Source organism: Sinocyclocheilus rhinocerous, unplaced genomic scaffold (assembly GCF_001515625.1).
Source record: "Sinocyclocheilus rhinocerous isolate Xijiao unplaced genomic scaffold, SAMN03320098_v1.1 scaffold1018, whole genome shotgun sequence".
Classification (NCBI taxonomy): domain Eukaryota; kingdom Metazoa; phylum Chordata; class Actinopteri; order Cypriniformes; family Cyprinidae; genus Sinocyclocheilus; species Sinocyclocheilus rhinocerous.
This window is the reverse complement of record NW_015649567.1, coordinates 107,227-128,642: the sequence shown is the minus strand read 5'-3', so window position 1 is coordinate 128,642 and position 21,416 is coordinate 107,227. Positions and strand designations below refer to the sequence as shown.

The window sequence follows — 21,416 nt, the reverse complement described above, 5'->3', positions numbered from 1 at the left end:
TATATCATGTTTGGCCTTCAGAGTTTCCCCTGAAGTGCTTTAATGGACAGACACTCGGCCGGTGCACTCGATCAAGCAATTTGTTCGCTCTGTTAAAAAAGAGAAATGCGAGGACGTTTAAAGGCCTTAAGGAAATAAAAGTCTTTGCATTTCTCTGTTGCACTGAAGAAAAAAAAAAAAAAAAAACTTTTCCCTAGCAACCACTTTTTCCACTTGAAATATCTTCAAACTCTCTAAGATTTTAAATGACCAAGCCTTAACATTATACTCTGAATCTCAGTTCTCACTGCTTAATTATGAAAAATGCATGGACTAAATAACCTTCTGACTTAATGCCTTCAGCAAGCCAACATTCAAAGTCTTGTCTTGACTGTGTGTTTGTGTCATGTAGGTGTTCTCCGTACTCGAGTCCACCTATCAGCACGACAGCTTGAGATATCTGCTGGATTTCTTCATTCCTGCCAAACACCTTCTGCACAGATTACAGCAGCATGCGTGTGTAAGTGTTCATTTACTAGAGGTGGCTGCTAAGGCAAGCGCCACTATTACTATTAACCATACTTAGGGTTAAATAAGGTTAAGGTTACAATAAAAGTAACCTTAACCTTAGAGGGTTGTTAAAATCCCTGTCCTTAACAATTAAACTTCAGTTTGTTGAGGACAGGTGAGCAATTACTTTAAGTCATTGAACCAAGGATTTTTACCTTGTGGGCGATACAAATATTTTCAAACTCCCATATAAATTGAAGGAGGCACCTGAGCCATATCAAGAGACAGTTTCCCACAAAACCACCCAAAAATACTTTAGCAACCACCTAGAACCTCTTAGAAACCACTTGTAAATCATATTTGAAATTGTAAAAATCTACTAACTGATGCAGTACCACTCTTACTTCCAATGTAGTAACTTAGTACTTTTCTCTTGCACACGTTAAGTCACACACAAACACGGAAAATGTTCACTATGAAACTCTCTCACACTTACATAAATACATGACACACATTCTCAGCCGGCTCTGTTTTCATTGTCGCTACGAGAAGCTGCCAGGGACAAGAGCCTCAGTCTGAGTCATGGCTGTAATTCTTACCATATGTGTGTGTGAGAAAGAGAGAGACGAGGGCCTGAGAAAGGCTGGAGGAGCGTTCGCTTGAGAAATGGGGGAGGGATAAACAGACCGAACACTGGGGCACATTGAAAAAGAGGGTAGAAAGGGAATATCAGAACGAGAAAACTAGGGGCTGTTCACTGGAGGAAGAAGGAACATGACTTCACAATCATTATTTAGATGCGCTGAAGACACTTTCATTTATTTTAAAATGACAGTAAATTGCATACCATAAAACAGAGGGTGGGGTTTTAGAAAAAAATGGCTGATGGTGTAGGAGGGGAGGGGCTTGGATTCCTGAACATAATTTGATCATGGTCCTGTGAGTGGGCACGAATGAGGGGGGATTCATGTCATGGGATAATTAGGCTTATAGCCTGAAGAAAAAGCATTTGAATCTACATTAAGATTTTCGGGTTGTGAGGTAAGTAAACACTTTCAAATGCAGGAAATGAGAATATATATGATTAATGTGAAAGATACATGTGTAATTTGTAACACAATTCAATATTTAGTGATGCGCACAAAGCTGAGGTAATGAGTGATGTTGCACTAGCTAAGAGTTATTAGCATCTTCTCAGCAGTTAAGCTGTGTAGATACACTAGATAGCCATGCCTATAATGACATTTCTTTGGTCAAAAATTCTACTCCATTATTTAACTTCAAATCTGTACTGATTGGCTGTGATTGTGTTGCGTCAGTTTGTTGGGAATAAGGTTGTTAAATTTCCACAATTTTAGATGACACTTGAGTTTCACAATACTTAATTTCGATACCAGAGCAAAAACAAATATGAGCCTAACTAATTTAAGTAAAGTTTTCATGTAGGTGTCTCTAACGGAAGAAATTAAATATAAAATAAAACACTGCCTTCACTGAAGACAATGTCTTCACTGAATGAATCAAATATACAATGACAATGACAAACCCACAAAAGTGGTTCAGTCAAGAACAGAGATTGATTTTTCTCTTTTTCTTTTGTTGTTTGATAATATTAAATCCATACAGTAACAGGCATAGTAGGCTGCTGTCACTTTAAGACCTAATGCATGGATCTATGCGATACAATGTATTGACATCCATTTCTTTTCCAAATATTTACACTCACCTAAGACATAACCAACTGTGTTTACATGAATACTCCCCAAGATGGGCATTTTTGACATAACTTTATGTGTATTTGACTGTTAAGGCACAGTAAACCTCAAAAAAGAACTAAAATCTGTGCTCACGCTGTGTGACAGGTGGCTTTCTGTGCATGTGCTTTAGGTGTGTGTGCACAGAAGATTGTCTCTCAGAACAGCGTGCTTGTACCAAATTGAGAAATTTCTTGTGTCTTATTTTGCTTGAACGGTTTAAAATCAATTGAATGTTTAAAATGGCAAGGCTTAAAATTGCATGGAAAGGATAAACTTTCATGACGAAGCAATACTGCAATGTCATGTGAGCGTAACCATGAGACAGTAATGCAAAATCTCTACTGGTTGTTAAATTCCTACCAGTTTATCATGACTATCAGTATAATGGCCAGCCCTAGTTAGGACACAGTAAATTGCTACTAAAGAACATATCCTTTTGTAAAGACTGAGTATATTCCACTGTTTTTGTATGTTTTAACATGCAACACACTGGAATAAATTTGGGCTTGTGGTTTTAGTGCAAATGTCTGCTATGACATTAGACAGACTATCTTTGTAACAATTATTTCTCTCTCTTTCTCTCAGTCCCAGTATCTGGGCTGTCTCTTCTTGCACTCTGGTTGGCCACTGTGTTTGGGAGAGAAGGTAGTAGTACAACTCTCTACTTTGGACTGGAGACTCCTGCATAGTACTGACTTCTACCTACAGGTGGTCCCCTTCTCGACGCGTTGTCCTCGCCTTGCTCTTAAGTGCCTTGCACCCGGTGGGAGGAACGTACAGGAGGTCTTAGTGCCAGAGTCACAGCATCCGCTGGTGTTTACTTCAGAGTGGCTACACTGCATCAACAAGGAGCGTGGCTGCAAGAGAGAAGGTAAGACACAAATGGAGGAATTAGGAGACCAATAGTTAGGGTAGATGGTGGAAAGCTAGGAAATACTATCCAATGGTAGAAATAAGGTGCATCATATTTAGAAAGATTTTAGTGTGTCATGATGTTTAAAGCAATGCCTTTAAGTTTGTGTTTGCCTTTTGAGGGTGATTGCGGCCCCTCTTCCTCTTTCTCAGTTCTTCTCAAACTTTCTTTCCATGTAGGTGGAGGATGTTTGGACACATGTCTGGTGAGTACATGTGACGGAGTGGTCCGTATTCCATGGGAAGAGGTGGTCTATCCTAAACTCCTCCACAATCCATCCGATCCTCTCCAAGACAATCCTGACCGAACTGACTTGTCTTCAGGGGGTTTGGGCCTTGGTTGGGGCAGCTCTTCAGGAGAGCATGATTCCTGGTCCTGGGATGAAGAGGATGACTTGCCTCCAGATGGGAATGAGGCGGAAATTGAGGCTGCATTAGAATCCCTGCGCAGAAGCAGTGATGACCATCTTGTAGCTGATGGTGCTGGAGATTATGTTGAGCTGCTAGAGCCCAGAGGAGGCCCAGATGGTGGTGCTGATCCCAAACAGTGCTATCTGGAGATGCATGGAATATGTAAGACCAAAACATTGCCCCTGTGTAGGAGGGGTAAAGCAATACGACTACGGAAGGGGAAGGGGAGAGGGTATGGGAAGACTGAACCTGGTGCCAGGGCTGGAAGTCTGGTACGAAGGGATAGCAACAACAACGGTAAGGATGGATTAGTTTCCTGTAGTGACTTGGCTGCCTCAAGGCCCTTGCCTCGTGTCATTGATTTGGGACGCCAAAGAAGGACATATTCCACTTCATTCCAGGACTCTGATAAAGATGCTAGAGACCCAGTAGGTCTCGAATGCAGATCTCATTGTATGGACAGTCTGGCAAAAGAGAGGAGGCCAGGGGTAGGAAAAGAGAGAGATGGGAATGGGGGTACACTGCCCTGGGAGGAGTGTCAGAGAAATAAATGTTCCAGCAGGAGATGTTCCACAGATGATAATGATGTGGCTAAGAGCAAAGCAGACAATCTGGAAGAGGGACAACAGGACCACAATCAAAGATCGCACTGTGGCTGTGATGACAAAATATTGGCCAGCACTTTAGACAGTAGACATGAGGTTGCAACATTAGCAAATCCCTCCAATGCTGCAGATAATGGAGCTGTCTCGTTGGCTGTTTATGGAGAAAAAAAAGACATAAACAAGAAATTGGCTGGAATATCTAGGACACTGACAATGTCTCTCCAAGATTCTTCCCTGAAAAAATCTGATTCATCAGGTTGTTCACAAAGCAGAACCAAGCACTCAGACAATACCAGTAAAGAGAAAACAGATACAATTTTGCCTCCATCAGGTACTGTAAGCGCCACACAAGAAAAGTGTCCTGGAAAGTCGGATAACTTTGTTTGTCCTAGAGGAAAAGAAGTAAAAACAGGTGGATTTAGAGCACCCAGGTATGGACAAGTAAATGTGAATTTCCAGTGCATATTTGATTGTTCAAATTGTTTTAATTGTCTGCACCATCTTGCTGTGCTCAGTACTGCCCAAACAAGGGATACCATAGCCAATATAAAAGCATAAAAATTGTTGAATCACTAAAAAAGATAAATGTGCCTTCCTACAGGAGGAAAAGGAAAGCCAAAGGAGGCAAAGGGAAGGCCAAATCCAATGGCCGTGTACAACATAAAGGCAAGGGTGACTCAAAGAACCCAACCAAAGCCACCCAACCAATCAGCCATTCTAGCCAATCAGAGGAGGCTCCCAAGTTATCCAAAGATTGCAAAGGCTGTGTATCAGCCTCTGGCACAGAAACAGATGCAAAGTCAAAAGCCAAAGATGGAGGTAATGTTGTGATCGTCACAATTCATGCTCATAAGTGGCCTCTTATTGAGTGCTAAAGTCATAGCTCACTCCATACTCAATTTGTTCAAATTCAACATGTATTACAGAAAGCCAGTCTGGCACATCCTTTCCTGACCATTCCCAAAATGAGATAGGATTACCCGAATCTGCTGCGCACTTGAAATCCAAATCTCCCCCTCCTCTTCTTAGAGACCTAGATTTCAATCTTCTGCAGTCAGGAAAGCTCAAATTAACAGGTAGATGTTCTTACTTTTAATGGTTACAAAATATTTATGCTTCCTTTAACATTAAGTCATTTCTCATGTAGGTACTATGGACCGACTGGGACGAGCATTGGTTATCACAGAAGGTCACCTCCCAGAGGATGGATGGAACACAGATGAAATGATAAAAGTGCTGTCCTGCTATTACACCATCACCAGGTCTGTTATTCAACCCATGTAACAGAGACCATCATGACTGTCACTACACCTCACATGCATTGGTTTCTTTGGGAGAAAACATTCATACTGAGAGAGCTAAAGTTAGAGTTGGCTGAGTATTTATATTTTCCTGTTTCATTGAATTTTAGACTGGAGGGCACTATCTCATGACCTTTTACTGTGCTTGGCTAATGTGCGTTCTGTTTTGTGCTTATTTTGAAATATCAGACCTATGGCCAGAGAGAAGGGTCTTACTGTCATAGTGGACAGCAGAAAGTCTGCCACGTCTGAACTCTGTCTCTCTGCACTGAAGCTCTTCAAGGTGAGTCAGTGCACGGATGGTGTTTGTGGTACAGTGGGTGTTTTGCATTGATTCTAAATCGGTTTTGTCTGTCTGTATGTGTCTGCTTGTGTCTAATAGGGACAGGCAGCAACAGGGCTTGACTCAGTTCTTATCCTAACTGAGGAACAAGATGAATCGACCCAACCGTGTCTGGATGGAATAGAGGTGCATGTTTATTCACTGAGCTAATATTTATCAATCAATTTGGGCTAGGACAGAGTAGGAAATGGGCTTTTCAATCATTTTTGTGCTCAAGCACCATGACAGAGGAGCAGCTACTGGTACCTGAAATCTCTAAAAAGCTGAAATTGATGAAAGGAATTTAGACAAGACATGTCATCCATGATATGGAATTTATAATAGCCCAGCCTCCTTTAGTTGCTGTTCTGAACTCTGCTTACATTTCCCAGTTCTGGATTGTATCTGTATTATCAGTGCATTTACATCTAGCAATTAGATGTAGTGGCCAAAATGGTCTCTTCTATGTCATGAAAGGCTACATATAAAACATGAAAGGTGTCATGCAAACACCTCAGACAGAAGATTTCATTATTTATGTCACAGAGACCGTCTTACAGACACATAGAAAGCAACGATTCATAGAGTTGCAACACATGTGTTGGCAGCATGTTTGCTTTCTGTCAGCTCCTCCACTTCCCCAGGGAGTTCGTTCAGTTCCAGTGGGAAAAAATAGCGTTCAGTCTGGCGCCCAAGCATTTGAGTAGATGATAAAACTCATTAGAGATTTTTCTGACTCTCAGGTGCATACAGTACGAGGTACGGACATCCTTCAGCAGTTTGTGGACAAGCAGCAGTTGCCCAAAGAAATGGATGGAGACTTTAACCACTCACATGATGACTGGCTCGCTTTTAGACTGGTAAGAAATTACTTGGCAAGTTGTCCTGCATAGCCAGCCTTTTAGCATGGTCCACATTACAGCTTATTCTGACTATCCAGCTTGTGGATATCTAGTTTAACAGTTTTAAACAAAACTTTGAATGTATTTATTCAATTTTAGGAAACTATCTGACAAATTCAGTGATTAGTTTTTCTCAAAAGTGCTGGTTTCTTGTAAACATGGCACAATGTTGAAATGTCAAGGTCCCGGTGAAGTACAGTAAGATTGTTCTACTTAATCTGTTCAATGCCATGAACAAAAAAAAATCTTTGAATGGACATCTTTTTGTGCCTGTGTAAACTTAGCACTTTGGTTAAATATACTTAGAATATTTCCCACAACAAGACATCTTTTACGTTTAAAAATACAGTCAAGCTACACCCATAAAAAACACCAATAAACTTAAATATAAACATTTTAAGAATTACCACAAGCCTGACCCAACATCTGCAGCAGATTAACATGCTCTTCCTGATGCTCTTCACAGAGTTTGGAGCAGCTGACTGAGCGCTGTGAGAGCGCCCTCACCCTGCTGGGAGACGCACTGCAGTCTATGGACACAGAACCACTACCTGACTGCATTAAGGTGAAGCAGTGTTTGATGTAAAATATGATTTGCTGTCTACTTCAAGTCTATTTAAGTACATATTTGTTTGTGTGGTATTTAAGATTGATTCGTCATCAGACTGTCTAATTCTATTCGCCTTTAGAATGTTGCCCTCAGCGTCGACAAACACAGACAGTTAATGACAGGCATCCTCACTGACCAACGGCTGACAGAGCTGCAGCAGAGGGGCGGGACTTGGCTGGCAGGTCTGGCCAATGGGACTCCAGGGCTGGCACAGAAATCACCAGACTGCAAGTATGAACAGAATGCAGAGAATATACATAATAATTCTGTTAAATAAGTTTCACATTTCGCTTAGCTTCACTTAAATGTAATCTTTAGTGGACATTTAGGCCCAATCCCAATTCTACCACTCAGCCCTTAGCCCTTCCCCTTTCCCCTAACCCTCCGTTTTGCGCGTTCACATGAAGGGGTAGGGGTGTCTCGATTCTCTTTTGATTGGAGGGGTAGGGGTAGGGGAAGGGCCAGATAGCCCTTCAAACGAAGATTTTTCGGGACCACACTTCAAACGAAGGGGTATGAATTATTTCAGCGTAAACCGTCTTCAACGGCAACATGGCTGCCCGAGCGAACAAAAAGACACATAAATGTAAGCATTTTTGTCATTAATAAAGATTTTAACGAAAAGTAATAATTTGTTTTATGTTGCATTCAATCGTGAGTTCATATTACGGTCATGTTACTCAAAGAAATGATCTAAAAAACAGCATTTTATCCTCTTGTTGCTGGAAAATATAATTTAGCGATTCAGTATTTAAACTGTTATTAATAAAAGTCGTGGGGCAGCGTTGACAAGTTTCTTTTCTCCTGGATGTGTGAGCTGCGCGATCTCCGATATAAATATATGTGTGTGTGTGTGTGTCAGTAAGCAGCGCATTAATATAGAACGATAATTAAAGGCTCTAATGCTCACCAGCATAGGTGTGTGTATTGTAGGAGCTAGACGACGTATGATGACGTGTGACAGCATAGTAGTGGTGTCCCAATTCTTAGGGGAATATTTTCACCCCTACCCCTTGACACTCTGTTTCAAGGGACAAGGGGAAGGGGTATAAAATAGAATTGGGATTGGGCCACATTTAATAGCATTTACTTAAAATCTAAAATGTTGCGAAATGTTGTAATTCTGCTTGTCTGACTGTAGTACTGCATTACTTTGTGCATTCAGGGCTGCTCTGGCAGTGACCTCTAACCTGTATGACAGTGTGGATGATGCGCTTCACCGGCTGGTGCGTGTGTCCAATCAGAGGGGTCGTGACCTGGAAGCACTGGGGAGATTGGCTGCACTTGTGGATAAATTGGACAAGGTATGTGTGAGGATAAAGAGAACAGTGAGATCAGGTATTAGTTAGGAATTATTTTATTCAGACTATTTGTTAATTATTATTTTTTTCAGATTTTACACCTGTCTGCAATTTTCAAGTAATCCTGAACACTTTGATTAGCTTCAGGTGTGTTTGATTAGGATTAGAAACTAAACTCTGCAGGACTGTGGGCCTCCAGGCCCGGAGTTGAGTTATTTTGCAGTGTAAACTTTGCTGATTATAATGGGTAATGTTCGAGAGAATCCAGAATTGCATGCAGACAATGAGCTCATGCTAAACCGCGGACTCAAATGGTCACGTGAAACTGTGTAAACTTGCAGCTTTGTTGATTATAATAGGAGCGTTCCAGTTTTGATGCATCATGTCGCTCTGAATGACTGTTTTGTTTTTTAAGCCTCTAGGAGAGCCATGCTGACCATTTAGGCAGTGTGTTGGTTTACTGATATGATAGTGTATATAACAGCAATAAAGTAATTCAGGAACACAGTCCACAGTTGGTTTTGGATGTGTTCATTATGAAAATGGCATGCGTGGATGGTGTAAATTGTATCTGTAAGGAAATTGCAAGGAATAATTCACATTATAGTTTAAGTCAGAAATTAAAGTTGTTTTTTCACAAACATATGCCTTGGATCTCCTTCTGGGTTTATGTGATGAGTAGCAATGTCTAATTCTTAATATGTTATTAAATTTGTTTATCTGATTTGCAAAATCAAATTATTTATTCCTAAATTGGTCTGACACGTTTAATTCATTGGCTCACTGGCTTTTGTAATTTTTTTAGTTTTTGTAGTTTATTTATTTTATAGTATACACGAGTAAATAATGAAAGAATTTTCATTCTTGGGTGAACTATTCTTTTCCTGAGGGAAGTAATGAACAGTTATGAGTTTGATCATAGTTGTGCTGTGTTTTATCACATATGACATTGACTTCTTGTTTCTTTCTCTCTCTGTGTGTGTATTTGCTCCAGTGTGACAGTGACATAGAGCACATACAGCAGCAGCTCGAGGACTATAAACATCCTCCTCTGTCTCTCAGCAGACTGTCACTCAAACAGCACAAGTTCAGGAGCTTCAGAGAGTCTGCGATGGTGAGTCTGTTTGACTACTGCTGAGATTGACTCTCGTAAATTATCTGAGACGCTCCTCATTCCCACACATTTGTTGTTTGATCATTTATATGTGTGATAGGAGCTTCACAGTGAGACTCTGGTGTTGCTGGGAGAGGTGGAGAACTGGTCTGAGCTGGACTGGCCCGGTCTTAGAGCTGTGCTGGACAATCTCCCTCCAATAAGGGAAAAAGTGCGAGACATGTCTCACTGTCTGTCGGACTGCTGGACACAGCTGGACAACACACAGCGACTGCTGTCTACACTTACTGAAGTAAAGCACAAACAAATATACACACAAGGCCACTGTATGATTGTATATGCCATGGGACAAGATATTTCTTTACTGTTTATATATAGTAGATATAATTTTACAGCCAGTAATAGACAGGACCACTTTACATTACGTGAGAGCAACTATGGAGTGATGCGAAAACAGAGCGGGATGTGTCTTAAACATGAGCAAGAACATAAGACAGAGTTTAGTTGTTTACAGTTAGCCACATTAATGTAGATTTCAGTATGCATATGCTTTGAATGTGGTTTATCCAATCAGAATTTAGAGTCTGAACTCTCTGTTTTGAACATTAGTTTTTTTGAACATTAGTTTGGAGTTTCCCATTAAACTCAAGTGTTACACGATAAAGCAGTTTTAGCACTGATACCAGACTTATACTACCATTCAAGTTTTGGGTCAGTAAGATTTTATTTTGGAAGAAAGACACTGAAGACTGGAGTAATGATGCTGAAAATTCAGCTTTGATCAAAGGAATAAATTATATTTTACAATATATTCACATAGTTAATAGTTATGTTAAATTGTGATAATATTTCACAATAATCCTGTTTTTACTGTATTTTTAATCTAATACATGCAGCCTTAGTGAGGATAATGCAGAGTTCACACTGCACGATTTTAGCCCGATTTTTCACTCGCCGACAGGTTTAGCGAAATCGCCGACAAATGCCCGAAATCGGAGGCAAATCGGTGCTTGTTCACGCGAGTGACAATCACGCAGTGTGAATGATCAAAGACTCGATCTGAGGGAATCACCGACGCGTCGCCGACGCCCGCGAAATATTTGGCATGCTAAATATCTGGAGCTGTCGGCGATTCACAATCACGCTGTGTGAAATGAGTTCTGACTGAAAAACACATCAGCGATGACCTACAGCCAATGAGAGACCAAGATACAGGGCAGCGGGAAGTTCGGGGAGGAGTTATAGACCAGAATATCAGTATTTTAATATATATATATGAACAATTATATCATACAGGAACAAGCACAAACATTTGCCTGACCAGCCACATCAGCATAACAGTTAACGTTAAAACAACGGCGATCCGACGAGTTTGAAAATCGTGCAGTGTGAACTCGGCATAAGAGACTTATTTAAAAAAAAGTAAAAATCTTACCAACCACAGACTCTTGAATGGTAGTGTATCATTAATTTATGAGTAATTAGGAAACAGGATGAACTATTAGTACGACATTTACATTCAGAGTACATACCCCTACATACACATACTTATGCCAATGATCATGGCTAACTCTCCATTCTTCGCTCTGCAGGCGTCTCAGTGGTGTGACGTGGTGTCATCCTCGTCTCCTTCCTCTTCCTCGTCCTCCCCTCTCTCCTCTCTCCCTCCCATCCCTCCATCACGTTTCCAGGACGCTCGCGCTCTTGCGCTGGATCTGGGCGGTGGGGCTTTGCTGGACCTCTGGTCCCAGACTCTGGAGCGCTATCAGAAAATTCTGGCTCAGTTTAAGAGCCGAATCCTGCAGGCAGAACGAGGCTCCTCAATGGCCCAGGGTCAGGAGCCGGACTCCGGGGGACGAGGGAGGACCCCTGCCCCCAGCACGTCCAGCCTGGGGGATTTAGAAGGGGAGATTGAGCCGGACTCGTGCCCTGGAGGAGGAGAGGTGGGCCTGCAGTCCTGGGGTTCACTGGCGTCTCTCTTCCGGCCACAAAACTGCTCAACGCTGAAGATTGGCGAGGAAAAGAAGAAAGAGGGGGTGAATCCAGGAGGGGGGAAGTTTCTGCAAAATCTGCTGCACCCAGCCAAGAAAAATGTAAGTGTGCATGTTTTAGAGTGAGGGAGTCGCAGTCATGAGTTCAGCAACCAAAATTAACTTTTTGCTACTCCTGTTATCGGAAGGTGAGCTGAGAAAAACACAAAAAAACACTCTAAAAGCAACCTAGTAAATGCAAAATAACTCCTTCACAGCTATCTAGCAACTCCCTAGCAACCACTTAACAACACCTTAGCAACTGCATAGCAACACCTTAGAAGCCACCCTAACAACTGCATAGCAACTCCCTAGCAACCACCAAGAACACACTAGAAACTGCTTTGGAACACCTTAGCATCTGCATAGCAATACCCTGGGAACCATCCAGAACATCCTAACAAGCAAATAACAACAACCTAGCAACCACCCAGAACCCACTGACAACTGCATAGACACATTCCAGTAACTGTAAACCAATATCCTAGGATCTATCCATAACACGCTAGCAACTATTTAGAATACCGTAGCAGCTGCATAATAACTCTACGCAACACCCTGGGAACCTCGCACAGCACTCTAGCAATGATTTAGCAACACCCTACCAACTATCTAGCAGTTCCATAGGAACCACCAAGAACACACTAGAAACTGCTCAGCAACACCCTAGAAACTGCATAGCAACACCATGAGAACCTCCCACAGCACCCTAGCCACCACCTAGCAACATCCTCGCAAATGCATACAAACACCCTAGCAACTACCTATTCCTTAACAACCACCAATAACGCATTACAATTGGCTCAGTAAACCCCTAGAAACTGCATAGCAACACCCTAACACCTGCTAGCCACACCTTGGGAACCATCTATAACACCTTGGAAACTGACAAAACCCCAACTAGAAACTGCATAACAATGCCCTAGCAACCAAATAGCAACAACCTAGCAAACACCCAGAACACTCTAAAAACAGTTAGCAACACACTAGCGACCACATTCCCACAACCGCATCCCAATGCCCTGGGATCCACCCAAAACGCCCTAGCAACCATCTAGAATACCCGATCAACCTTATAGTAACCCCCTAGGAATCATCTAGCAACACCCTGGGAACTTCACACAGCACCATAGCAACCCCCTTAGCAACCCCCAAGAACACCCTGCAAATTGCATAGCAGACTCCGTATACCAACACTCTAGCAACTCCCTAGCATCCACTAAGAACACACCACAAACTGCTTAGCAACACCCTAACAATTTCACAGCAATGCCTTTGCAACCCCGTATATATAACATCAGAACATATAGTAAGGACATGTAGATTTAAAGGTGCAGTGAGAAAAATGCTCTTGATATTTGAAATCACCAAAACAATCACATCCCTACCCAAAAGGATCAAACCCCAAATCTTGATAGCTCCACCCCAGAATTCACCAACATGCATCACAGGCACCTCCCCCATCATGAGTGGACACGTCGATTGCTGCTGATTGGCTGTAAGTGTGGTTTGGTGCTCAGTCTGATCCACTTTCACAGAAATTGTTTACCGCACCTTTAAACCATTTAATATGTTGCAATTCATCAAAAAAAGTTGCCATTCAGACAGCTAGTTTTTACATTTGTCGTTTGGCAAGTGTTAATTTGGCGTCCTGCGTGTGTTTCTTTGAGGTGAATAAGATTGTATGTTAAAATGAATACTTACCTGTAAAGCGTATGTAAACTCCATTTGAAAATATACTCCATTTGATACGCAGGCAGTCAAATGTCTTAAGTTGCGGCTCTCTCATAACCCTCTCACTCAAGCGCTTGTCGATGCAGTCTCCGCTCTTTTTAATTTCGTTTTCTACTGTGAAACAACGGGCTCGGGCCAGCGTTGCCACCTTGTGGAACAACTGATTAGTGCAAAACAAATTCAATGTGCATGTGCATCCTGTACGTACAAAATAAGTTACAAAAATCGGGTGGTGCATGTACAGTATGTGCATACTATTCTGGTGATGAAATTTGCATCACACGCACTGTACGCGGGCCTTCTCATACACATAAAAACCGAAGCTGGGCTTAAGTCACTGGTTTTCTCTGTCCTGCTGTAGGCCACAGACGCGGCGATTCTTCCTATTGTGAAGTCATGCAGTGTGAAACCCCCTGTCGCCGATCCATCGTGCAGTGTGAACACAGCAGCAACTGAATGCTACCCCAGATAGTCACGCAGTGTGAAAACAACGGCGATCCGACGAGTTTGAAAATCGTGCAGTGTGAACTCGGCATAAGAGACTTATTTAAAAAAAAGTAAAAATCTTACCAACCACAGACTCTTGAATGGTAGTGTATCATTAATTTATGAGTAATTAGGAAACAGGATGAACTATTAGTACGACATTTACATTCAGAGTACATACCCCTACATACACATACTTATGCCAATGATCATGGCTAACTCTCCATTCTTCGCTCTGCAGGCGTCTCAGTGGTGTGACGTGGTGTCATCCTCGTCTCCTTCCTCTTCCTCGTCCTCCCCTCTCTCCTCTCTCCCTCCCATCCCTCCATCACGTTTCCAGGACGCTCGCGCTCTTGCGCTGGATCTGGGCGGTGGGGCTTTGCTGGACCTCTGGTCCCAGACTCTGGAGCGCTATCAGAAAATTCTGGCTCAGTTTAAGAGCCGAATCCTGCAGGCAGAACGAGGCTCCTCAATGGCCCAGGGTCAGGAGCCGGACTCCGGGGGACGAGGGAGGACCCCTGCCCCCAGCACGTCCAGCCTGGGGGATTTAGAAGGGGAGATTGAGCCGGACTCGTGCCCTGGAGGAGGAGAGGTGGGCCTGCAGTCCTGGGGTTCACTGGCGTCTCTCTTCCGGCCACAAAACTGCTCAACGCTGAAGATTGGCGAGGAAAAGAAGAAAGAGGGGGTGAATCCAGGAGGGGGGAAGTTTCTGCAAAATCTGCTGCACCCAGCCAAGAAAAATGTAAGTGTGCATGTTTTAGAGTGAGGGAGTCGCAGTCATGAGTTCAGCAACCAAAATTAACTTTTTGCTACTCCTGTTATCGGAAGGTGAGCTGAGAAAAACACAAAAAAACACTCTAAAAGCAACCTAGTAAATGCAAAATAACTCCTTCACAGCTATCTAGCAACTCCCTAGCAACCACTTAACAACACCTTAGCAACTGCATAGCAACACCTTAGAAGCCACCCTAACAACTGCATAGCAACTCCCTAGCAACCACCAAGAACACACTAGAAACTGCTTTGGAACACCTTAGCATCTGCATAGCAATACCCTGGGAACCATCCAGAACATCCTAACAAGCAAATAACAACAACCTAGCAACCACCCAGAACCCACTGACAACTGCATAGACACATTCCAGTAACTGTAAACCAATATCCTAGGATCTATCCATAACACGCTAGCAACTATTTAGAATACCGTAGCAGCTGCATAATAACTCTACGCAACACCCTGGGAACCTCGCACAGCACTCTAGCAATGATTTAGCAACACCCTACCAACTATCTAGCAGTTCCATAGGAACCACCAAGAACACACTAGAAACTGCTCAGCAACACCCTAGAAACTGCATAGCAACACCATGAGAACCTCCCACAGCACCCTAGCCACCACCTAGCAACATCCTCGCAAATGCATACAAACACCCTAGCAACTACCTATTCCTTAACAACCACCAATAACGCATTACAATTGGCTCAGTAAACCCCTAGAAACTGCATAGCAACACCCTAACACCTGCTAGCCACACCTTGGGAACCATCTATAACACCTTGGAAACTGACAAAACCCCAACTAGAAACTGCATAACAATGCCCTAGCAACCAAATAGCAACAACCTAGCAAACACCCAGAACACTCTAAAAACAGTTAGCAACACACTAGCGACCACATTCCCACAACCGCATCCCAATGCCCTGGGATCCACCCAAAACGCCCTAGCAACCATCTAGAATACCCGATCAACCTTATAGTAACCCCCTAGGAATCATCTAGCAACACCCTGGGAACTTCACACAGCACCATAGCAACCCCCTTAGCAACCCCCAAGAACACCCTGCAAATTGCATAGCAGACTCCGTATACCAACACTCTAGCAACTCCCTAGCATCCACTAAGAACACACCACAAACTGCTTAGCAACACCCTAACAATTTCACAGCAATGCCTTTGCAACCCCGTATATATAACATCAGAACATATAGTAAGATTTAAAGGATTTAAAGGTGCAGTGAGAAAAATGCTCTTGATATTTGAAATCACCAAAACAATCACATAAAGGATCAAAAGGATCAAACCCCAAATCTTGATAGCTCCACCCCAGAATTCACCAACATGCATCACAGGCACCTCCCCCATCATGAGTGGACACGTCGATTGCTGCTGATTGGCTGTAAGTGTGGTTTGGTGCTCAGTCTGATCCACTTTCACAGAAATTGTTTACCGCACCTTTAAACCATTTAATATGTTGCAATTCATCAAAAAAAGTTGCCATTCAGACAGCTAGTTTTTACATTTGTCGTTTGGCAAGTGTTAATTTGGCGTCCTGCATGTGTTTCTTTGAGGTGAATAAGATTGTATGTTAAAATGAATACTTACCTGTAAAGCGTATGTAAACTCCATTTGAAAATATACTCCATTTGATACGCAGGCAGTCAAATGTCTTAAGTTGCGGCTCTCTCATAACCCTCTCACTCAAGCGCTTGTCGATGCAGTCTCCGCTCTTTTTAATTTCGTTTTCTACTGTGAAACAACGGGCTCGGGCCAGCGTTGCCACCTTGTGGAACAACTGATTAGTGCAAAACAAATTCAATGTGCATGTGCATCCTGTACGTACAAAATAAGTTACAAAAATCGGGTGGTGCATGTACAGTATGTGCATACTATTCTGGTGATGAAATTTGCATCACACGCACTGTACGCGGGCCTTCTCATACACATAAAAACCGAAGCTGGGCTTAAGTCACTGGTTTTCTCTGTCCTGCTGTAGGCCACAGACGCGCCCCTCCCTCCCAAACCCCCTCGCAAGCGTCATCCCAGTTTCGACCTCCAGGCTCTGCTGGCCCCGCGCCGTTCGGCCGCCGTGTCTAAACCCTCTGAGTCCACATCGGGCCAGTCCTCTCCACTGTCCTGGCTGGGCCGCCGGGCACTGACGGATCCCATCATCACGGCAGGGATGGCAGCAGCGGTTCCAGGATGGAGGGATCCCCCTGGAGGAGGAGCAGGAGGAGGAGGAGTGCTGATCAGAGGAGTAGAGGTCAGCAGTAAGGAAGTGGTGGATCATACAGGCTTCACGCGTCAACATGTGCTGCTCAACCGCATCGAAAGAGAGACGGGGGTGGAGAGAGCGGGAGCGACTGCACAGAGGTGTGTGTGTGTGTGTGTGTGTGTGAGAGAGAGAGGTTTCTCTTCAAAAATCACCTGATCAAACTACTTTGTGAGGAGATTCGCAAATGTTCATTAAGGGGCTGAATAACATTGCAATTCCAGAGTAGCCAATTTAATGCATTCATTTTATGTGATTTTGTTATTGCTTCCTGAGTCACTCTACCCTCCTATTGCATTCGATTTTCAAGGTATTTCTTTCAGAAATTGTCTGACAGTTTCTCATTTAGGGTCATGAATGTATATGAAAAGTTTCAACACATAGACAAAGGCTGTGCAAAATTTGGTGGCATCAATAGTGTTAGGGGTCAAATGGACCCGCCATTGGTTTCCATGCAATTTACCAAAAATCAACACTTTGAAAAACAGCAAACAGAGTACCTAGATTTTTAACACAACAGGTCAATGACAAATAAAGAATTGCAAGATCAATTTTCATTAAGGATAAACCGTGTTTTGGGGTCAACTATTCCTTCTCTCTCTCTCGATCACAGCAAGCTGTACTTACAGTGGTGTCGGCTGGTCAGCACAGAGAGGCAGTACGTGGCTGTTCTCAAAGGTGTGGAGGAGAACTATCTGCCCCTCCTGGAGTCTTCAGACGTCCCGTCTGTGCTGAGAGGGAAGACAGAGTCACTCTTCTGTAACTGGAAAAGCCTCTCTGCCTTCCACTCGCAGTCACTCCTCCCGGCCATGGAGGGCGCTCTCTCCCAGACACTGCAGCAGACTGACTGCTTCAGCAAATATGTGAGTAACAGCTCACATTTGTAACACTTTTTTTTACCTTAAATTGGCAAAATTACAGTTTCATTATAAATGACAACATGTTAAAAAGAAATAATTAAAGAATCGTAAAAAGCAAGACCGTTTTAATGTGACCCTCATAATAAGAAATGTAATTTAAAAAAGTTAAAAACACCTGAAAAAGCTGAAAAACACCACAATACTGTTAAGATTAACACAAATGGTATGAATTATGAAATGTCGGTATATGTCCATATGAATTTGCTCTCTCTGCTGCACAGAAGGATCAGTTTCTTCTGTATTCCCACTACATCCGGATGAGACCTGAGCCGGACGCTCTGCTCATCAGTCAGGCTGCTGACTTCTTCAGGGTGAGAAAGCAGTCAAAGTTTCATTTAATTGATTAATATTTCATCAGAGGACATGCAAGAGAGTGTCCATATGGCACGTTTCATGAATAGAGTATGAAACAGGGCCTCAGTACATTCTACAGTACCTGCTTTCTGTACTGTTTTTTTCCCACATACCCAATAGTTTTTACTGCAAAAGCATGAAATGTGTGCCTCTACTGCAAAAGTAATGAGAGTTCAGTTTATACCCCTGCAAAAAAGTTCACTTACTTTTAAAATGAGTACTTAATACAGATATAATATACTTTAAACGAATATACTGCTGTAAGTTTGAACTGAATGTAATGCTTAGTTTAAATTTATATTAAATGCTATTAGCTGAACTTTAGAATGTTTTTGGCCCTCTCAAGTAGAACTGTTTCATTAGCAACACAATTTCATTATTATTATTGTCTTGAAATATGGTGTGTACTGTTGAATGTACTGACCAGCATTTATGGTAAACTAAAATATACTGTCATTTCTATGAAAACTTATAATTAAGTTAACGTATAATTAAATATACTTGTAAATACACATTTGTAATGATGATGTTGCAATTTAGAACATTTAATATATAATAAATGTAATATTGAATAGCACACTGCAGTTAAAATGATAATTAAGTATTTTACATGCTTTATTATGTTAGTCAACACATCAAAATAAGTGTGTACTTCAAATCATGACAACTGATTATTAAAACAATAATTTAAAATGTACTTGACATTATTAAAAAAGGTTGCATTTTAAAAGTGTACTTAAGTGTGTTACCTAATGACTTAAGTGGAATTTTATTTCATTGATTTTACATGTTCTATCTTGTACAATCAAGCCTAGAAAAAACCCAGTCAACCACCCCTTTAAGATTAAAATTATGCGTTCAATACAATTAAGCACACTTCTTTTTCACAAGGCTATAATTATGGGAAGTGCCATTTACTTTGTGAATTGCTCACTTTGATCATTTGAAGTCTTAGCTTTAGAAATGTGCAAATGTAGTTGGCTGTAAATTAATCTGTCCATACTTGGCTCAATGTACTGTAGAACAGTTTATGTTGCACTACTGTCTTTGCCCACAAGGTGGCAAATGTGTTTTTGATAGCTGTGCCATTTTTTAGATGTGGGAAATAATGAGCTGTTTATTTACTCTCTCTCTCTCTCTCTCTCTCTCTCTCTCTCTCTCTCTCTCTCTCTCTTTCTCGCTCCAGTCGAAGCTGTCTTCCTCTCTTGTTCCGGCTCCTCCGTTTCCTCAGTGTCTCTCCACTCCGGTTCAGAGACTGGAGCAGTACTGCCAGACACTGGAGGAACTGGGCGGTCTCAACCCCACCTCTGACTCCGCCCTCTCCATCCTAAAACATGCCCAGCGGCACGGAGAGGATCTGCGAGCCAGTGATCTCATCACAGGGTGTCCGGTATGAACACAAATACCACATTCACTCACAGTCTACAGTGTGTCTTTGTGAGGTCACATGACCACAGCACTGCTGCCACCTGGTGGTCAAAAAGAAAATAACAGATTGAGCTTTATGCAAATTAAAGGGTTAAGCACAACAGATCTCAACAACATTATACGTTTAACTATCATGAAATCAAATATGTTTTTTTTTTATAAATTATACATGCAAAGTGTACACGTGTAACATTTTTCCAAACTGTTGGCCTGTAGTTATGAAACTTTCGCTGTATGGACAAAAACAATTGAAACTATACTGTATTTTATTGCTAAATAAAATGATAAAAAAAAAAAAACCGCTAAATAGTACAAAAAGCTAATTCAAGATATTAATCTAATAGTATATAAATAATCATATAATTATGCTGCTCCTGTAGCTTTAAATGGTAGCAGATTTGTGATTTCCAACACATATACTGGCAAAAATATGCCTTGGATAAAAGTGCTTGCCAAATGCATAAATGCAAATGCACAAATAACTGTGTGTGATATCACTGTTTTAATAATGTGCAACACATACACATATGTTAATATCTCAACAAATGTGGTCTCATGATCCTTTAAAAACAGATTTTTCATTTAGCAGGCTGATTAAAGTGCGCTCATTACAGGTCCAGTTCTTGCTCGCATGCACGGTGGTTTGAACCTACAATCAAGATCCAGAATTAACACTCGCCAAGCCCTAAATGCAAGCAAAAATGTGTCTTGATGAGTGAATGAAATGTTACTGGCCAGCTTGCTTGTTTTATATATATATATGTATATTAGATGCAAAAATTCTTCTCTTTTCTCTGCAGTTCTGTTTGGTACCTCTAAAGTCACAGAAATGACATGCTTCACCTTTATCGAAACACCAGATCGTCTAATGGGACGACATTTGTATTTGATTCAGGGTGGATGTGATAGTAAAAAAAAAAAAAAACAATGAAATAACTGTAAAATTTCACCGTTCTTGAAATTATTATATCATAACTATTAATTAACTGTATTAATTTGTATTAACTAAAATACTTAATTTTATACTTTAATAATGTAATTATAAAATTTACATTTAAGCACAAGATGCACTTCAAACATCAAATCATGCTGGAGAAAATTAAAATAAAAGCCTTTTCACATCGCAGGCATTTGAACGTATTAACATCTAGAAAGAAAACTTTTGAAACTCGCTTTTCATACTTATTACTTTATTTTATTTAATTTCTCCACAAAGTTTCCACCTCATCAATGATGGTGAAAACTACATTTGATTTTTATTTTATTTTTTTTATAATATGGCCAATTCCTTTGTCTTTGCTAAAGCTAGCATTTTATGTTTCCAAAATGCAAACTTTTAATTAAGAATGTCATAGTTTTTGCATAATTTTACTTTTTTATATATTATTTTTATAAGTGACACAGCTGTAATTTTTTCATGCTATATTGAAATGGATTGTTTATTCCACTCTTTAGAGTGTTAAAAGGTAACAGTAAAATAAATAAATAAATAAATTAATTAATTAATTAATAACTGAATTAAGGATTAAAACGCATGTAAATCAATAAAATCTTAATTTATTAAATTAAATGGAGCAAAAGTTATGTTATCTTACAGAACTTTAATATTGATGCATCCTTCATATCATATTGAATCTCACAACAGAAAGTACAGTAGATGTTGACACAATGCTCTCTCTGTGTGTGTGTG

At 41.3% G+C, this 21,416-nt stretch overlaps 1 protein-coding gene across 1 annotated transcript in view; it reads left to right on the top strand.

Annotated features, from left to right (window-relative positions):
• Positions 1-20,673, top strand: part of LOC107710659 (pleckstrin homology domain-containing family G member 4B-like) — a 28,375-nt gene extending 7,702 nt beyond the window's left edge. Inside the window, exons 3-22 of the mRNA XM_016515489.1 lie at positions 392-499; positions 2,832-3,117; positions 3,339-4,605; positions 4,776-4,993; positions 5,101-5,250; positions 5,322-5,436; positions 5,665-5,758; positions 5,858-5,944; positions 6,541-6,657; positions 7,166-7,264; positions 7,389-7,540; positions 8,475-8,613; positions 9,605-9,724; positions 9,825-10,016; positions 11,317-11,817; positions 16,749-17,125; positions 17,638-17,887; positions 18,166-18,255; positions 19,485-19,688; positions 20,341-20,673. Coding sequence (XP_016370975.1) covers positions 392-499; positions 2,832-3,117; positions 3,339-4,605; positions 4,776-4,993; positions 5,101-5,250; positions 5,322-5,436; positions 5,665-5,758; positions 5,858-5,944; positions 6,541-6,657; positions 7,166-7,264; positions 7,389-7,540; positions 8,475-8,613; positions 9,605-9,724; positions 9,825-10,016; positions 11,317-11,817; positions 16,749-17,125; positions 17,638-17,887; positions 18,166-18,255; positions 19,485-19,688; positions 20,341-20,373 — 4,599 coding nt within the window. The 3' untranslated portion in view covers positions 20,374-20,673. The remainder of the gene's footprint in view (positions 1-391; positions 500-2,831; positions 3,118-3,338; positions 4,606-4,775; positions 4,994-5,100; positions 5,251-5,321; positions 5,437-5,664; positions 5,759-5,857; positions 5,945-6,540; positions 6,658-7,165; positions 7,265-7,388; positions 7,541-8,474; positions 8,614-9,604; positions 9,725-9,824; positions 10,017-11,316; positions 11,818-16,748; positions 17,126-17,637; positions 17,888-18,165; positions 18,256-19,484; positions 19,689-20,340) is intronic.
• Positions 20,674-21,416: the final 743 nt, after the last annotated feature.